Consider the following 20,679-nt stretch of genomic DNA (forward strand, 5'->3'; position numbering starts at 1 on the left):
TGAGAGTTTTATTCTTCCTCCAAATGTAATTGCTCTCCTCTCCTGGGAAATGAATCATTGATTGAGTGCTGTAGCATTCAGTGGACCTCTCTGCTCACTTCCACCATCTCCTGATCTGCATTTCAGTCCTTTCTAGCTCCCTTAATGCACTCATCCGCAAATTTGATAATTGTAATCTGTAACTGCAGGTAACTACTTCAACAGGAAGCAAATGCTTCTCGTGTCGGTCAGCTGCGGAGAGAGACAAATGGATGGAGAATTTGAGACGTGCTGTGCATCCCAACAAGGTAAACTGGATGATTCATCTGAATCCTGGGAAATTCTAGATGAGATGAGGTTTATGCATGTTACTTTTTCATATACCCTGTCTCACATATTGACAGTTTCCGATCGACTTCTCTGCATTAACTCAGCTTAACTTTTTAAAGTGCACAGGGGGTTGTCTAATTCCTTTCTGCAGGTTGCAGAGGTTGCTGTAAAATGCAGTGCTTTCTCTCTTTTTTTTTTGTATTCTGCAGGATAACATCCGTCGGGTGGAAAACATGCTGAAATGTTGGATTATCGAAGCTAAGGATTTGCCTGCAAAGAAAAAATACTTCTGTGAACTTTGTCTGGATGACGCATTATATGCACGGACTACCTGCAAACTCAAAACGGACAATGTTTTCTGGGGCGAGCACTTTGAGTTCAACGACCTACCCTCGGTTAAGAGTATCACCGTGCATCTTTACAAGGAAACAGACAAAAAGAAAAAGAAGGACAAAAATAATTACGTGGGCCTTGTCAATATCCCTGTAGCAGCAGTCACCGGGCGTCAGTTTGTGGAAAAGTGGTATTCTGTGAGCACGCCGAATCCCAATAAAGGAAAGAGTCCGGGACCCATGGTCCGAATGAAATCCCGATATCAGAGCATGAGCATCCTCCCCATGGAGCTGTACAAGGAGTTTGCAGAGTATATTACTAACAATTATATGTTAATGTGCTCAGTTCTGGAGCCAGCGCTAAGTGTGAAGAACAAGGAAGAGATGGCTTGTGCACTTGTCCATATCTTGCAAAGCACAGGCAAGGCCAAGGTAAGACAAATGCATTGTATTCTGCTATGCTACGTTAAAGTAAACATGAAATCAGTTCACCCCATGTTCTTTTCTAATGCACGGTCCTGCTCTTGTTGTGCATGATTCATCATTAGAATCACGTGAATGAATTTAATGCAAAACAGCAGTTTCAGGCTACTGGTGTACAATGCATTTATCAAATATGATACATAAATAATTGTAAATCATACAGAAAGCACACAACAAATCAAACAACCTTATTTGGAATTAGTGTCGTTTTGAAAATAAAGTCAGAATAGCATTGTGTGATTAAAGTTGTAATATTGTGATAAAAGGTTTCTACTATTTTGAGAATAAAGTTGTATCAATAAGAGAATAAAGTCTTCGTGATATGAGATTAAAGTCACCCACCAGTTGCCATTTCAGTGTTACTTATTGCTAAATCCTATGCTTGATTTAACTAAATCATCCACACTTTATTGTGAAAATATTTAGACTGTAACCTCATATTTCTACTAAATTATTCGTATTGAGTTGACTTTAATGTTCTATTTCTGTTTTTATTCTAATCTCAAAATGCTATGACTTTATTCTAGTCATTTTTTATTTATTTATTATTATTTTAACATGCCACTGAAATGCTGTAATTTCCAACGTCACAACCCAGAAATCACATTCCATTATTAAATTTTTTCTCAGTCGCTTTGGTACATTTCTCGAATCATACTTGACATTGGCAAAACAGTAAGTGCATTTCTCAAAACAACTATAGCAAAACACCTGCAAAAGCCAGTCTCTTGCTCAAAATCCTTAGTTCATCTCTCAAAAATAAATATCCGTGTCAATGAGCATGTCAGTGCCATCAGAATGACAAGTCCTTTACGGATAAGACAGTCAAATTGCTTAGTCATGTTGTCAATATAACAGTGTACTCTGGAGGGATGGTTTGATGTAAACTATGGCAACATTTTGTATGACAGTTACTGTATTGAACAGAATACCATATGCTAATGTATGCCATATATCCATTTGAAAAGTACACATTACTGTATGTGGTATATTGATTGAAAGAGACTGGATAGAATTCCCAGTTACACTTTTACCAGTGGCCTTACCAAAAAGAAGAAAAAAAAACTTTACAATCTCATTGTGATATAGAAATGGAAAAATAAACATTTATATCTTTCTAACTGAAGATTCGTGAGATGAACCTTTGAGCTATTTCAGAGAAATGGTTTATCATTGATTGAACTACATTCTCTCCATTACTCAAGATTCACTTGCACAATTCATGCCAAATTTACAAAAAGTCTAATAATAATGTGTACAAATAAAAAAAATGTGCTTGGCAGTTTATGACAACTAGATGAACCATTTTGAATTTAATGACTTATACGATGAACTAAAGACTATGTTTTGAGGGGTAAGACGATTGCACAGAAAACTATATAGTACATTTTGAACAACATGACATTAGCAACTGATAATGTAGGAAACCACAGATAAATGTGCATAATCAATGGCATGAATGTACAAAAGCTATCGCAACTTGTTCAGAAGAATGAGAAACTGGTTTTATGATGTGAATAAATGACTAGATGATGAGGACGTTGTACAAGTAGTTTTGAGAATTTCATTTCTGATTTGAGAAATGCACCAAAGCCACTAAGAAAAACTGTAAAATGGGATGCAAAGGCCTTTTCATGTTGACTATAAAAGTAAATGTGTTGCCTGACTGCATTTGTTATATCTAGGAAGATGTTTAATTATAGACTCCCACGATGCTGTTTGCTGACAACCGAACGAGAGAGTGACAGGACGATTTGTACATTGTCAAGATAAAACACTCAACAATCATTGTGCTACTTTGAGTTTCCATGCTACATTCAGAGTTATTTTGAATTTCGTCTGAGATGTCTTAGTATAAAAAAGCTGACTGTGACAGTTATTTCGAAGAGTTTTTTTCCTGAAGCATTTGCCTAGTTGTGAGTTTTGCTGTAAGAAACAAAAAGGATGTTCTAGGCCTTACTCTAAACCCATCAAATGTCCTACTGTGAAATACGTTCATGATAGAGATGAACAATAGAGACGTGGCCTGCTTCGCCTCATTTAATCACAGGAGTGCTGAGCGCTGTGATTACCCTCATTAGCTTGAGCACAAACGGCTCTGATACTCACCATAAATCAGCCTAGAATCAGATGACATTACAAACAAATGTGCACTGTCTGACGCTTTGTCAATTATCTGTCATTATTGATCAAATGCTGTTAGAGAGAGTTGTTTCCGCTGCAGCACTCTGACACCAATCCGAGGCATTGTTGCATCATAACGGACTAGCACAATAATTTGTTAGAAAATGCGATCATGTTATTGTCAAGTGCCACTCTGGGCTTTTTTTTTTTTTTTTAGTCTGTTCAACCCAGCAATACAAGCCTTATGTTTAGATAAGCTTGAATGAGATTTTAAGATCTTGTTTGCCTTTTGTGTTGAATGAACTGCTTTTAAGCAGTTCTTAGCTGTTACTTTTTCCAACATATTGCCATCACGGCACGACTCCACTTTAAACCAATTTTTGCGGAACATATCTTATGTAATTTTTTAGACTGTTAACAAAGTGGCTGGTCTGTCATTACCACAGTACTGTAAGTCAATTAGGCCACAGTTTTTCATTACAGAGGAGTTAATTGGTCCCTCTCCATTGTATTGTCTCTCATTATACAAGGCCAGAGCTGGTCAGTATAGTGTGTCTGTATATATACTGTATATATATTAATTAATTTATATTTACATAATGTCTATTTAGAAACTTTATCAAAAATGCAAATAGGCATATTAAATAAATGCATACATTTTATTTTCTAGAATTATGTTTTCATATGTTATTATTTTCCCTTGTCAATTTTAGATAAAGCTCCTAAATAGGTATTATTTGCAATTTAAAATATACAGTAGTTATGTTACGTGTACAATATGGTATATTTTATACTGAATATAGACATTTAAATCAATTTCAGTCATTTAAGTCATGTCTTTATGTGACACCTTTTCATTTTCGTGATACAGATAGCTTTATCCAAAGTTAAAAGTGAGCAATAAATAAATATACAATGTCAAGTGTTTATATATATATATATATATATATATATATATACACATACAGTACAGACCAAAAGTTTGGACACGCCTTCTCATTCAAAGAGTTTTCTTTATTTTCATGACTATCAAAATTGTAGATTCACACTGAAGGCATCAAAACTATGAATTAACACATGTGGAATTATATACATAACAAAAAAGTGTGAAACAACTGAAAATATGTCATATTCTAGGTTCTTCAAAGTAGCCACCTTTTGCTTTGATTACTGCTTTGCACACTCTTGGCATTCTCTTGAGCCCCTTTCACACTGCACGTCAGACCCGCAATATTCCCTGAACATTGCCTGGTCGCCTTCTGTGTGAAAGCAACCACATCCCGGAATTGATTACCGAATCGAACCCGGGTCGGGGACATAGTAACATTGCGGTAATCGATCCGGAACGAGCGCTGTGTGAACAAAAGCCAGATCTAATTCCGTATCGAAGTGATGACGCACGTTATCGCGCAACTCTTTTACCGGCTGTTTTGAAGGAAGATCAACATTCGCAACGAAAACACATGTGCAAACAGTAATGAAGCAGAGATCAGTTAGTTCCTCACTTTCCGCGCTGACGCCGAGATCGTTTGCTTGCTTCAGTTAAAGTATAACGTGCCAAGCGTTGTCGACTCGTACATTACACGTCACGCACTGATGTCACGTGTCATTACGGGATCTTCAAGGGTTGTGTGTGAAAGCACGCACATATGCTGGGTCATCACTGGCAGTGTGAAAGTGCAAAATCTAGCGACCAGGGAACAATTACAGGAACACTTTACCCCTGTATTTGCCGGAATGGCAGTGTGAAAGGGGCTTTGATGAGCTTCAAGAGGTAGTCACCTGAAATGGTCTTCCAACAGTCTTGAAGGAGTTCCCCGAGAGATGCTTAGCACTTGTTGGCCCTTTTGCCTTCAGTCTGCGGTCCAGCTCACCCCTAAACCATCTGGATTGGGTTCAGGTCCGGTGACTGTGGAGGCCAGGTCACATCTGGAGCAGCACCCCTTCACTCTCCTTCTTGCTCAAATAGCCCTTGATGCCTTCAGTGTGACTCTACAATTTTCATAGTCATGAAAATAAAGAAAACTTTTTGAATGAGAAGGTGTGTATAAGTATATCTTTCCTGTCTTTTATATTTAATCGAATTATATTTTAAATGATGTAAATAGTTTTTATCCACAACACTTTAAATCCAAGCTTTGTGACACACGGATACAGATCCAGTCTGTTTGTGCAGGAAGTATTGATCGTACTGTGTGAGGGTGTGAGCCAGTGGGGGGGATTCACGAATCTAACCTCACATAAAGAGTCAAAGTGTCCTCTCAGGGTTTGTCTCAAGGGAAATTCCAAGTGCCAGGCCTCATGCTAATCAGCTTTTATTAATTCAGCTGCTGGTTTGAGGGCCAAACGGGTTCATGTGATCATGCTCCGTAAAGAATTGAGCTGTAATGGCAAGTCTGAAAGATTATTTATCAGCAGGGCTGTGCACGAGGGAGGCAGGGCCTGTGGGACTGGGGTCATTAGTGGATCGCCCAGAGGATGAACTGACTCTTGAGAGTACACATTGCCATTATAACAAGCCACTGCTTACTTACTTATTCATGCCTGCCTCAAACTGTTGTATGCATGAAGCTTAAACAAGATGCTAACAACCCTACCGCAGGTTATTGGAGAGCAGGAAACATTTTTCATGTAAAAAAATAATATTTCCATTTTGAGGAAATGTCAAATAAATCATCAAAGAATCCTGAAAAAAAAAATGATTACATGAAAGTTTCCACAAAAATATGCAGCATTACTTTTTTGTTTTAACCACTGATAAGAAATGTTTCTTGAGCACCAAATCAGAATGATTTCTGATGGATCATGTGACTCTGAAGAGTGGAGTCATTATGCTGAAAATTCAGCTTTGCATCATATAAATAAAATTGTATTTTAAAATATATTAAAATAGAAAACTGTTAATTTCATTTGTAGTAATATTTCACAATAATACTGTTTTCACTGTTGTTCCAATAAAAAAACTGTAGCCTTTGTTGAGCATAAGAGATTTTTTAACAGTAAAAATATTACAAATGCCAAACTTTTCAGTGGTATGCAAACTTTAAATACAGTAAAAAGCATGACCTACTATATCTGTCAAATCACACTATGTACAGTATTCTGCAATGCAGTGCACTTCGCTTGCATTGTGACACATTTTCTGAAAGTAATATCAACCACAAACTTTAACAACTCTCTCGTGACTCGTTATTTGATCAGACTGCCAAATACATTTTTGAACAAAACTGGGCAACAAATGCCCACTTTAACTGGGCACCACTCATGCAATCTAATGAGGTCATGTGACAACATTGCATACCACCATAAGCATTTATAGCTGCATACTATTTCACATGTATCATTTGCTTAAAAATAGTGCACATTGCATAGTATATTTTGCCTAGTTATTGCTTTACAACTACTAATTTCCCTTAAACCCCCCTAGTTTTCTTTTTGCAGATGTGTACTGATTGTGGTGCTAAGCTACAGACAGGCATGATGGGATGTGACTGGCTTGCCGGAGAAAATGCGCTGCACTCGGTGCTGACTGATTAGTGGTGAGGGTATGGATAAGTCTCATCAGGGAATGGGCACTGAGTGCTGCTCACTGTGTTAAGCTCTCACGTCTTAATTGAATACCGAGTGCTGTGACTCCTGCCAAAGATGTAGAGCGTTTCGAGAAACTGGGTCTCATTTGATCCTCTCAGTGTCATAACCACAATGCACCTCTGCCTGACTGGGAAGAGGAGAGCTCAGATATGCCCTTATCACCTGATCCCACCGGTGATGGTGGAGAGAGCTTTGTGCAGCACAGGAAATCCTGTCTTTTTCTTCTCTTATATAAGTGTAATGTGTCACAACGGTTTAGATTTTTGTGCACACCTGCTTAGGAGACTGAATCCTCAGAAGTGTGCTTTTAGAGATAATTTTAGCAATAATGACTAAGACACTATCTTTCAAAACACAGACATACATCTGCTGCAGATCATTGATCCAGCGCCAGGGCATCAGCAGAAATCACGGCCAGCTGTAGACACACACACACACACTCACACACACACGTACATGTCCTTTAAGGAGATTCCGCTGACAGCAGTAGCACAGCACCACCCACATTGATCCTTCATCTCTCTCACATTACATAGCTTATGACCAGATTGTGTTTTTGATGCTGGTGGGATCATATGTTCTGCTGGCATATAGATTTGATATGCATCCTAAACCAGCACTAACCAGCATGAAATGTTTAGCATCAATTCAGTTCTGCTGTATCATATTTAATAATCATTATATGGAAACTTAAGACTTGTTTGGGGACAAAAAGAGAACAAAAAATAAACTTTTTACCACTAATATTTTTCATGGTACCTTTCTATTTTGTAATTATTGTTAAAAAAAAAGAAAGAAAAGAAAACAACATTATGAATATACAGTACAAGGATATAACTGACTGAATGTGCTTTAGTATAAAAATATGCAAAAAATATAATTTGTTGAATATTTTTAATGTCATTCTGAAATGAATCAAATGCTTTTTAAATTGGTACATTTAAATGAATATGAATTTAGAAAAGGAACTAGAATTCAAATTAATAAAAACTGAACCTGGATAAACCTGTTACCTTTAATTTAAAAGAAAACTTGATTTCCCACGAAGTCATTACCTGCTGAATTTCTTAGAATTGCAATTAAGTTAATTACACTTCCTGTCATTACATTCCAGACTGCTTTTTTGTTCTTTCTGCGCAAACAAAAAAAGTGCATAGATGCTGTCGTTATTCACTTCAGATCTTCCCATTTGGCAAAGCTCTAAAATCTTTAAACTTGACATCTATTGTTTGTCATCACTGCTTAACAGCTACCACAGAGGAGAAGATTTTCGACTAGTAACAATTAAAATGATCCCAAGATATCAAATGGATTTCTTGAACATATCATTAGCATGTTGACTCGTGGGCTTCTGAGGTCTTGGATGTGCTCAGCTGAATCTGATGTAGTGCAGTGAAGATGGAGCTGACACATGAGATTCACATCATAAGAGAAGAAAAACAGGAAGTGAGGGAAAGAATATTACAACAAGACCTCACTGAACTATACAACATCAATTACCCCACTATCACTGCATATGATTCATCTCCCCCACTGGATATCCATAACCATCTCAATCTGGAACATGTCCTGATTGGAGCTGCTGTTTGTCTTCAGTCAATAGCAATGCTCCTGGACTCCATTAAAAAACTCCTGCATCCGGCCCATCAGAGGCATTTGCTGTTTTCCTGTTCATCCAGTTCTGGATGGTTCGAAATCAAATGTGGGACTTCAAAAGCAAAGTGATCAAAGATGGGCAGATGGGGAAGGAAAGGAGGAAACAGCACAGTACACTCAGCCAATGAGTTTGGGCGAAACTTTTTGTTTATCTGACAAATGGGAGTCAGGGGGAACCATTTGCAATTTAAACCCAAGGTTTCGAATATTTAAAGACTAGAAATGCTGCACATCAGTAAAGACTTCTTAATGTTTTGCCCTCCTCAGGACTTTCTGACAGATCTGATGATGTCGGAGGTGGATCGGTGCGGAGACAATGAGCACCTCATATTCCGTGAAAACACACTGGCTACTAAAGCTATAGAGGAGTACCTGAAGTTAGTGGGACAGAAGTACCTTCAGGACGCTTTAGGTAAAAAAAAGTGAAATATACTTTCCTTACTATTCCTGGAGACCATCAGATATGCTTGTGAGAATATACGATCAATAATTTTCACAAACTTTTTGTTTGTTTTGTTTGTGTGTGAACTATGTGTTTTTAAGTTTTGTTCAATTATTTAAGATATCAAGTCAATTATGGGTGCAAAATCAAGTGGGGAGGGAAATCTTTAATCTAGGTTTCCCTCAAAAGAGTTTATCTGATGCTGGGGAAATACTTTCAAAAGTATAGTCTGTGAAAAAGTGTTGCAGTTTACTTATAGGATAGTTTTATATTATGTAATGTTGCAGTTAGTTATTTTGTTCATTTTTTTGCCATACAAAGTAAAACCAAATCTTTCTTTAAATAATTTATTTACTTAAAGAATGAGTCAGTGATTCATATTCAGTTGACTCAAGTAATGTTAATTGAAATGTGTTTAAACATTTTCTTCATTTTGGGATCAGTTCTTCAAAGATGGTGTTTATTTTGCAATGTAAAATAAATCAGCTTTTATTATGCAGCTCATCTGATGGGTAGAATTTGTAAATATTTTTCGAAAATTGATATTCATTTCTAATGATCATTAGTAATCAGTCATTGTTGTACAGTACAGTATTGCAGCAGTCTGCACGCTTTCTGTGCTAAACGAGGTTTTCTGCATTGTTTACTTTCTCCGTCCCAGGTGAGTTCATCAAAGCCCTGTATGAGTCAGACGAGAACTGCGAGGTGGATCCGTCCAAGTGCTCCTCCAGTGACCTGCACGAGCACCAGAGCAACCTGAAGATGTGCTGTGAGCTGGCTTTCTGCAAGATCATCAATTCTTACTGGTAATGCCTTCAAATTCATTTCTCACATCAGCGTCGGCACACAGCAACTGCCTGCGCTAGACAGATTTATAGAAATCTTATTTTTATTGGAAACATGTTTCATTTTATATTTTTAAATTGTTAGTTCTAATGTTAGAAACTGATTGGTCAGTATGGCATATAGGCACAGTTTGGGCCATGGTTTGAATCTCAGGCAATAAATGAACTGATTAAAAAGACGCATTTTGAATGATAAGCATCTACCAAATTCAGAAATGTAGATGCTTTATAAAAACCCGCTAGAATATTATGACCCACAAAGGGTTTTTGGGTGCTTTTAAATTAACTCTAGGCAGCTCCAGAACTAGCAATCTTGTCATTTCTCCAGAAAGCCCACGATGCCTGGCAAAGTAAGACTAATAAGAAGTGAGACGTCTCCATCTGTCCTCACAGTGACTGTGCTGTTCCTCATTCATTACCTACGTATTAGCAAAACCATGCTGCGATATGAAGTTACTCCCTCCTGCAATTCCCTAGTGCAAGATATTCCATCAGAGGAATGTAATTTTGCTCCCTTTGAGGAGGATCTTAAACTGGATCTTGATAAGCTGTGTCTAACTCTGTCGTGGTTTTGTTGTGCGCCATCTTTTAAGTGTCTCTCTGTCTCGAAAAGAGCAACTTAAACGGCAGATTGTGGTGAGCTAGAGGTCGCAGGACGGGACGTCCTTACGGCGGTGATGTGAAAATTGAAGGTGGGAGTAACGGTTAACGGGTGTAGCAGTGAAAGTGTTGTGGGAGAGGATGCTGTCACGCGTTTGTTAACACTTAATTAAATGCACACGGTGATTGTGATTTGATGTGGGAATGCAGAACTGAGTGGGAGTGTTGCTGTTTTTGGGCCTGTTTGTTACTAAGCAGTTACTCAGCAGTGCTAGACGGTATTTCAGCTCACTAGTTCAAAGTCATCATTAACTCCAGAACAGTATACTGTATACTTTTTTTGCTGTAATAAAAATGTGGTATTCGCCGTCATATTTTTCTGATCAAATCACTTTATTGTCTGTCCACTCTAGCGTGTTTCCTCGGGAGCTCAAAGAAGTGTTTGCATCCTGGAGGCAGGAGTGCAGTAACCGAGGCCGACCGGACATCAGCGAACGCCTGATCAGCGCATCTCTTTTCCTGCGCTTCCTGTGTCCTGCCATCATGTCGCCCTCGCTCTTCAGCCTCATGCAGGAATATCCTGACGACCGCACCGCCCGCACACTGACACTCATTGCCAAAGTGACACAAAACCTCGCCAACTTCACCAAGTGAGTGTGTTCGTGCGTACAACTATAGATTATTTCCACCAAACTGGGTGTTCGCAAACCTCATGAGGGAATTAATAATGAATTAAAGCATAAACGAGTAAAATGAATCGACTTAAAATAAAAATCAAAAACTATTAAAATAAAACACTTAATAAAAATGTGAAATTTATTTACCTGCTTGTTTGGTGACCGTTGACTCATATCAGACAACCGACAACGAGATTGCTTTGCTGAATTATTGAAATATTCATTTAAACATCAAGTAAATATTTAACATCAAAAAGTTACATCATTAAGCTATAACATCTAACATGATTTGATGTTGATCATGGGTTTAATGCATCATACCCCAGTGGTAGCAGATAAGTTTGTTATGTGAACATACTGATGAACTCTTGTACACATTATTTCAAACTGTATTTACTGTGTTTTTTGTTGTAGGTTTGGCAGCAAGGAGGAGTACATGTCCTTCATGAATCAGTTCTTGGAACATGAATGGACCAGCATGGAGCGCTTCCTGCTGGAGATCTCCAACCCCGAGACCATCTCAAACACGGCAGGCTTCGAGGGTTACGTTGACCTGGGCCGTGAACTCTCCACACTCCATTCTCTCCTGTCCGAAGCCATCTCACAGCTCGATCAGGTGAGGTCCTGCGATTCAACAAATATTGAAATGTTTTGCTAAAAATGTTAATTAGATTGTAATGTACTTATAAAGTGACAGTAACATGACATACAGCCAAGTATGGTGACCCATACTCAGAATTTGTGCTCTCCAAAGTGGGCACACACACACACACACCCCATGAACACACACCCAGAGCAGTGGGCAGCCATTTATGCTGCAGCTCCCGGGGAGCAGTTGGGGGTTCAGTGCCTTGCTCAAGGGCACCTCAGTCGTGGTATTGCCAGCCTGAGACTCGAACCTACAACCCTAGGGTGAGGAGTCAAACTCTCTAACCACTAGGCCATGACTTCCCATATATATGTGTCTTCATACAACTCTCACAGAACAGAAACTGTAATTTGAGATCAGAAAAGTAATAAAAAAAAAATTACAAAGAGCTTAATTTAGTTTATCAAGTGATTATCTGATGTAAATGGATAAGATAAAATACAAATAACATTGGCTCTGAATTTTGATTGGAGGAACTACAGTCAATGATATATGATATATGATCATAGACCAAGTTGCTAGAAACCATAAAATAGTTATAGTTTTAAAATTCAGCTTGCTGTTTTGCTGAATTGTGTGCCTTTAATAGAAATGTCCAGATTTACACCAACAAGTAGTCATTAAGATTCAAACGCTACTTGTACAGTGATTTCACAGCTTCTATCGTCTGCTTCAAACTGTACTGGAATAACACGCTAAACTTTATTTTAAGTGGTCATTAAGTTGTGCTGCTTAATGTTTTTAAGAAAAGCGTAATACATTTTTAAAGGATTTTTGATGGATACAATGTGAAAGTGGAAATATATAGTAATGCATCCAGTTAACTTATCCAGGCTTTTTCAATGATAAGCGAATAAAATCCTATGAACAAAGTGAAAAAACTGTAATGCACTGTCTCTCCTCTCTAGCAGCTTCAAACTGTACTGAAATAACAAGCAAAACTTTATATTGGAAGGCTTTTCTGTAGTGATATTGTACCTTCATGCTCTATCAAGTTTAAAGTTTTTTAAGTTTTTAAAGTTTAAATCCAGTCATTCACAGTTCTGTATTGTGTTGCAGAGTACTATTACTAAGCTGGGTCCTTTAGCACGGATCTTGCGGGATGTGAATTCAGCCCTGACGAACCCCACCGGACCCCCTGTGTCATCTCCCACCGAGCGTGTGGGTTCCCCCACTCTACCCAGCAGCAGCCTGTCTACCGGTCTGCAGAAAATGGTCATGGACAGTGAGATCACAGGGTAGGTCAAGGAAAAATGTCTTATGTAGCCAGACTTTTCACTTTCAGTCTGGTTATTGTCAATCCGAAAGTAATAAGAAATATCCAGTTTAACAGGCAAGCAAAAATACTATCTTTTTTTTGCATTAATTAGGCTTTTAACTGAGAAACCGATTATCTGAAGATGAACAACAAAAATTTACAAACTTAAAAATAAATCTCCAAAGACTTCTGATTCTGTAGGATCTGGGATGTGATACATGCGAGTTTATGGCTACTTTGTCTGTGAAATCAGGCAAATACTTTTAAAGCACACATACTGTATATTTAGGTGAGAGCCTTAAACATGACATTGTGAAATGTAAATAATGCTGAGAGGAAAAACCGCAAGCTAGTAAAATCTTCATCATTTTGTTGTAGAATATGATAAAAATGAAGTTGTAAAACATGTTCCAGACAAGGTTTTTGTCAACACCACATCTTCTCTTGCTGCTCCACTGATCACCCAGTGCTTTCAAAGAAGATTATTTGCGTCTGATAATATCTCCACGATTTAATAATCAGTTTTCAGATCTTTTACTGACTATTTACTTTCTAACTCTCTGTTACTTTAATTTATTTATTTATTCTTTATTAGAAGAGCAATGTAACAGCAATGTCAGGATCAAGGGTTCAGATCTCTACGAAACACACATACTGTTTGAATGCACAGTCAGTCTCTTTGAATAAAAGCATCTGTTGAATGCTTTGAAAGGGGTCTTTTATGATCACCAACAATACAGTAAAAACTGTAATATTGTGGAATTTCATTACAATTCAAAATAGATGTTTTCTATTTGAATACGCTTTAAATTTTAGTTTACTCCTGTGATACCAAAACAGAATTTTCAGCATCATACTCCAGTCTTCAGTGTCACATGATCCTTCAGAAATAATTATAATACTGATTTGGTGCTGAAGAAACATTTATTATTATCATCAGTGTTAGAGAAAGTTGAAAGAAACAGCATTTATTTAAAATTACCTGAATTAAAGAATTAATTTCTCTCCAAACTAAATTTTACTGACCCCAAATTTTGAACGATAGTGTTAATATAGAAACTGATAATATAATGCATGCAGTTAACGTTGCCAGGTTTATCCATGAGAAACAGATTTGTTTTGCACCAAGCAAGACATTGTTTATTCTTTCCTTTTCTTCAGGGTGGTTTATTCTCTAGCACAGTAATCAAAGACATATATTGTAATGTAGTCTTGAATAAAAGCTGTTTTTCCGTCATGAGACTTAGTGTACATGTTTTTTACTGTCACATTAGCAGACGCACATCCGTTAGCCATGCAAATGAGCTAGACTGGCAAACAATGAGTTTGATTTTAATTAAGGAAAAGCTGTGATCTTCATTTTGTCCCGTTGACTCTTGGACAGGTTGGTGGATTTCACACGGCTGCCCTCACCGACCCCCGAAAACAAGGATCTGTTTTTCGTAACAAAGAATTCTGTGATCCAGCCGTCACCTGCCCGCAGTTCCAGTTACTCGGAGACCAACGAGTCAGAAGTTCAGATCCCCAACGGCAGCAAGAGCTTGTCAATGGTGGACCTGCAGGACAGTCGTTCTCTTGAGAGCGCGCCCAACACCTCCTTCAGCGACCCCATCAATGACAGCCAGACCTCCGTTGGCCAGGGCACAGGGATGTGGACCACCCGCACCGCTAAGGGCAACACACCCAGTGGTCCGACCCTGAGGAGGGCAGGCCAGACCCCCACCACACTGAGTACAGAAACCGCCCCAGGAAGGTCCCAGCTGCTTGCCCCGCTCTCGTTCCAGAACCCTGTTTACCAGATGGCCACCGGATTGCCCCGCACAGTGGCCGATTCTGGATCTGAATGCCAGAGCTCCATCAGCTCCCAGAGTAACGCAGAGGAAGCAGCTACTGCAGGGTCAAAGCACCCATTCCTGAGCCAGTCTAGCACGGGGGCCAGTGGCGGAGGGGGCAGCAATGGGGACGAGTTCATTCGGTGCTCTGGAGAGTTCACCCGCAGACAACTGTCCCTCACAGAGACCCAACACCAAGCCAACGTACCACGTCAGAACAGCACAGGGCCGCAGCGCAGGATAGACCAGCCGCCTCCAACCGTCACAAGGGGCCGCACTCCACCCAACATGCTCAACACTGCACCGCACCCCCGCCCCTCCAGTGGAAGTATGATGTCATCATCTCCTGACTGGCCCAGCAGTGGCACCAGACTGAGGCAGCAGTCGTCGTCCTCCAAAGGGGACAGTCCAGAATCTAAACAGCGAACCCTACACAAACAAGTGAGTTTAGAAAAACACTTTTTTTCTTATTGTCTTTTGACGAAAATTGACATTTCATTTAACAAAGACGTCCTTGTTGAATAATGCAGATTCTATTAATTCATTAATTTTATTTTATTCATTTATTTTGCTTGTTACAGTTCAAGTATACCCGATACAATTTAGGTTTAGGTTTTAATGCAATTTTTTTTTAATCTTATTTTTTATGGCTTTTATTTTATTTTATTTTATTAATTTTAGTTAGACATTTATATTTTTATATATGTATTTGTTTATTTTTATTGTTATTTTTTTTCGTTTGGCATTCCGGAGCCCCACTAATGACATGCAGGGGAAAAAACAAGCTATTATTTATATTATTTAACTACAACGAGAAAATGAAATAATAAAAGATAACCTTAATTCATAATTTGTGTGAAGTCATTGCCATTAAATATTTTTTCTGCATCATGTGCTAGCCTCTGTATGCCATCACAAATGTTGTCGTTATTTATTTATTTTTAGGAAATTAAACATGATTTTTGCCTGGACAACTGTTTTAGAAAATAAAATAAACTTATATTAAAGACCCAAGTTATATCGGGAGATCAGAATATCTTTGAGGATTAAGGGTTGGTCCTTCTTGAGTTGTCCTAGTAAGCAACCACCTGGCAAACCAACAGATAACCCTAGCAATCCATATGTGCTAAAAAGACTCCTAGACATCCTAGAAAATGCACAGCAACAAACAACTAGCATTGTGGTGACAAGTTTTGCTAAGCAGGCGCCGCTCACATTTTTTTTTTTTTTCAGAAATGTTGTAAAACTGAATTATTGTTTTTATTGCTACAGTTCAAAAGAAAGATGCTTTTCAAAGTTCTGTGTTCTCAAGAGATAGCATTTTAAAACCAATTATCCTTTGTGTCTCACTAGGTCGGTTAGTTGCAACATTCCCATAGTTGATTTATATAGAACGAAATTAGCTAGCACTCGGCTGATATACTTTAAACAAATTGGCACTCAGATCTCTCAGGGGTTAATGAGTCTTTGGTGGGCTGTAAGGTTGAGACGACTGCACAGCCCTCTCACCGTCAAAGGCAAAAAGAACAGAGCAGACAAGCAGAATTAATTGCTTGAGTGCAAACACTGGGCTAGTGATTAAATGACTGCTCGCATTGTCCAGACGGTTCCTTTGATGTCTGCAGAATGAATCTTCATTTAAAAAATGATCAAGTGTTTTTCCTAGTGAGCACAAGTGTTGTTGTCACCTTGAAAAGTTTTAAGGCACTTGTTTGTGTGTATGAGTAAAACCTCATTTTAGTCTCATGTAGATGTAAGCATGACCAATTATGATACAATAATGTTTTTGTGTCTGTGTGTGTTTGAACGAACGAACGAACAAACTTTTATTAGGCTCCGTCTCCTGTGAATCCCAATGCGTTGAACCGCACTGCTGCGTGGCTGCTGAATATGAATGTGCAATATTTGGAGCAGGAGGCAATTGACCCAGATTCGAAACACCGGGAGGACTTTCCAAACAAGGAGGATCTCACACCAACTGAAAAGGTAATAATGAGACCTCATCCGACGGCATGAAAAACAGCAGTATACTTTATGCAGAAAAACAGCAGGCTTACTGATCAAAATCTGGCCTCCCACGGGCACACAGAAGATTTCCTGTAAAATATGTTAGCTAGTTTCACTATTTGTCATCTCTTGAATATGATAGACTTTCTGTGAGGACATGTTGATGAATATTATTTAGGTCATGCTAATGTTGCTAGGTAACCTTCCTGGAATGACCAGTCATGTAAACCTAATAAATATTAATTAGGTCAATGTGACACCGAACTTGTTGTAAACTGTGGATGTCAAACTGCAGACAGGTAGATTCTTATGAAGAGCAACAATGCAATTGTAATAGACTTTAGATGAAGCTGTCTTTTGAGTTTTAATTCAGGAGGACAGGCTCAAATCACTACATAGTGGAGAGCACACTTCTGGTTCAGACTTGTCTGCAAAACTTTCTTCTCCAAACATTTGCATAAAACATTTCATACAACACTTTCTTAGTTTCTGAATAGCCTGAAGCAACAACACAGCAAAAAAGACATTTTCTAAATCAATATGTCTGTCTTATTTTTTATATATATAAAATATGTAAACATCTCTAAAATAAGAGCAATATACTTGGAGAGCTAAAAATGTTAAGATATGCTGCCTTTATTTCTAGCAAATGCAACTTTTTTTTACAGTATACATGTAGAGAGAGACACACACACACACACACACACACAGATATATATATATATGTGTGTGTGTGTGTGTGTGTGTGTGTAGTAGCAGCATGCACTACTCTGAACTACAGAATTCATCTTTGATATATTCTGTAGCACCTACTAGATGTTTTTCATACAGCTTTGCTGGATTTCCCAGGCTTAGCAGACAGATACAAGATGATTAGCAGGGCTCTGATCGAGTAATATGCATTTCAAACCCCAGCCGTACACACCCGAGAACTCCCTCTTTACACAGCTTTTGTTGCTCTATAATCCTGCTATTAGAGTACTTCATTCTCTCTTTCTCCTCCTCAGTATCAGCAGGAGGTTGCGGTCCTGCAGGAAAAGCTGCGTATTTCAGCTAAGAAGCTGGATGAGTATGAATCTCACATAAAGAGCCAGGATGACCAAACCCAGAAGATGCTCTTGGAGTACCAGTCCCGGCTTGAGGACACGGAGGAGAGATTACGGAAGCAGCAGGATGAGAAAGAGCACCAGATGAAAAGCATCATCACCAGGTGAAGATTTGTTTTGAGGTGGTGTGACCATCTGGTTAAAAATCCGGTCTAGAAACAGAAACATTGTAGGTTCAAACCCCATAAGGTGTGATCCATTAGATATCACAAGGATTTCAGACTTTAGGAATCCTAGATAAACTTCTGATGGTATTTGAAGTATTACTCTCTAGTTCAGTTAAGCACTTAAGTAGCATGTGAAGTATAAAGATGTATACGGCAATTTTATGTTTCAGGTTGATGTCAGTTGAAGAGGAGCTGAAGAAAGATCACACAGACATGCAGGCCATTGTAGACTCCAAACAGAAAATCATCGAAGCCCAGGTGAATTAAATATCTAATCACCCTTTATATGTTTTTAATCATTTCCAAGTCAGTCAAGGCAGTGTTTATTGTAATCAAATCATGTCATTCAGCTGGTGCATTTAAATCCAGAAGCTTAATTTATGTGAAAAATTTTGCGTTGACATGCTATACGCCATTGAAGACTACTTTAAACAGCATTTATCAAATTTTTACATAATTATTATATGGTTTAATGAGCTCATATAAAATTGAGACACTTATGGAATAAATTAATGAACTTGAAGTATTTGGTTACACAGCAGTGCTATTTAAGTGAACTGCAAAATGTTTTAAAAGCTGTATACATATACTGCTGCTCAAATGTTTGAGGTCAGTGATAAAAAAATAAATAAAAGAAAATAAATTATTCCATTTGAACGGATTGACATTAAAAGTGATAGTAAATACTTTTACTTTGTATATAATGTATATATTTTAGGGATGTACTGAAATGACAATTCTTGGCCGAAATGGAAAATTCTGAAAAACAAAGGCAAAAATGCTTTTTAATAATTATTTATTTTATTAAACTATATATATATATATATATATATATATATATATATATATATATATATATATATATATATATATAATTATATTAATATATATAATATATAATTAAACTAATTAATTTAATTAGATAATTTTAATTATACTGAATTTTAAAATACAAGCCAATAAAATAACAACACTTATTGAAAGTAAAGCAATGAAATTGGATGGAAAATATATACATTTTAAATACCAATATTTTATTTTTAATCACTTTTATGCAACAGAATAAAATTTAACTGCTTGTTGTTGTTGTTGTTTTCCAATTATCCAAATAAAGTAAGTATAGACCTACAAAGCTTTTATTATCAGAGCATGTGAGCAAGATTTATATATATATATATAATTCCATTGCAACAAAAAGATGCTTTTGGATCATTCTCAAATCAGGCTAGAGAACATGATCGTGATCTTGAGTGCAGCTGTCATTAAGGGTGCATACTGAATAGTAAAAAATCAATGTTAACTTTTGACTCAAGTTCTTATGCTGATAATAATGTAATAATGTATCATTTTCTATCAAACAGGAAAAAAGCAGCATTTCCACTAATGGTCTTAAATGTTTGTATGGATCGTCAGCTACTCGTTTGCAGGATCATGGCACCCTCTTGTGTTTGGTTTAGATTTCAGCAGAATGTTATGAGTTGGTCTTTGAGGTTTAATGGTGTTAATGTATCTGAAAGTTTAATGATGAACACCCGTATCCTCCGGGGACTATCAGCGCCTCTCATAAACCGTTTGATGAGCATAAAATCCACCCACTGTGGATTAATTTTAGCACTCATCAAAATTATTAAGACTGTTTATATCATAGATTTATTTTATAAAGACAAGGATGCATTCATTTTAATTTAAACTCATTTTCAAATTCAAATTAAATTCAACCCAAATTCATTTAATGGGTTATAGATGCTGCCAGTCAACTTGCGTCCATTGCAGAGTAGAAATACTTTAATTAAACATTAAATATCAGGCACTGGTAATAATTTTCTCCTATCTGACCTCCATTAATGGTCACTCCCCACAGGAGAAGAGAATCGCATCCCTGGACGCCGCAAATGCCCGGCTAATGAGTGCTTTGTCTCAGCTGAAGGATCGTTACAGCATGCAAACGAGGAACGGCATCTCTCCCACAAACCCTACCAAGCTGCAGATCACAGAAAACGGTGAATTCCGGAACAGCAGCAACTGTTAGCGTGGACACAAACACACAAAGGCCTATGGGCCTAGTGACGGTCAAGGGCTATGGGTAACTCTCTTACAGCACGGAAAAAAGGTGCACCGGCGGGGTTAAATTTACTTCACAAAGTCCCTAGTACTGGGTCGAAAAGAACTCTTTTGGGGAACTAATTGGAGTTGCACAATGTTGTTTTTTGCTCAGTATTTAAAGGCTAATGTGTCTTTTTGAATCCTTTTAGATTAGCCACGAAAAGATGTCCCATGATGCTTCATTCATAGCCGTTGTCAAGAGAGCCACTTGGTCACCGATATAAGCCGTGACCAAACTCTGTATCACCTCTAGATTTGAACTGTGCATATACACCTTTTGATTGGACTTAGCATGATGGTAACAAATCATATTGTATGTTATTATTTGTTGAAAAACTATTTTCTTTTTATTGTACCTTTAATGAAAACATAATTTTCTTACCATTTTTCTTGCTTGTGTCACTCCACGGCAGCAGTAGCACAAACCACTCGCTTTTTTTGTATTTGCATAACATATAAGTCTATATAAAGGTAACGCACCTCATTAATGTATATAGT

At 37.7% G+C, this 20,679-nt stretch overlaps 1 protein-coding gene across 7 annotated transcripts in view; it reads left to right on the plus strand.

Moving 5' to 3' along the window:
* LOC113077989 (disabled homolog 2-interacting protein-like) overlaps nt 1-20,425 on the plus strand; it is an 85,941-nt gene extending 65,516 nt beyond the window's left edge. For all 7 annotated transcript variants that reach the window (XM_026250254.1, XM_026250249.1, XM_026250247.1 and 4 more), the window contains 12 exons: nt 189-287; nt 519-1,073; nt 8,763-8,907; nt 9,599-9,743; nt 10,796-11,032; nt 11,474-11,675; nt 12,768-12,946; nt 14,351-15,239; nt 16,632-16,784; nt 17,813-18,015; nt 18,249-18,336; nt 19,940-20,425. In XM_026250254.1, the coding sequence (XP_026106039.1) occupies nt 189-287; nt 519-1,073; nt 8,763-8,907; nt 9,599-9,743; nt 10,796-11,032; nt 11,474-11,675; nt 12,768-12,946; nt 14,351-15,239; nt 16,632-16,784; nt 17,813-18,015; nt 18,249-18,336; nt 19,940-20,107 (3,063 nt within the window). In that variant the 3' untranslated portion in view covers nt 20,108-20,425. The remainder of the gene's footprint in view (nt 1-188; nt 288-518; nt 1,074-8,762; nt 8,908-9,598; nt 9,744-10,795; nt 11,033-11,473; nt 11,676-12,767; nt 12,947-14,350; nt 15,240-16,631; nt 16,785-17,812; nt 18,016-18,248; nt 18,337-19,939) is intronic.
* Nucleotides 20,426-20,679: the final 254 nt, after the last annotated feature.

Source organism: Carassius auratus, unplaced genomic scaffold (assembly GCF_003368295.1).
Source record: "Carassius auratus strain Wakin unplaced genomic scaffold, ASM336829v1 scaf_tig00023745, whole genome shotgun sequence".
Classification (NCBI taxonomy): Eukaryota; Metazoa; Chordata; class Actinopteri; order Cypriniformes; family Cyprinidae; genus Carassius; species Carassius auratus.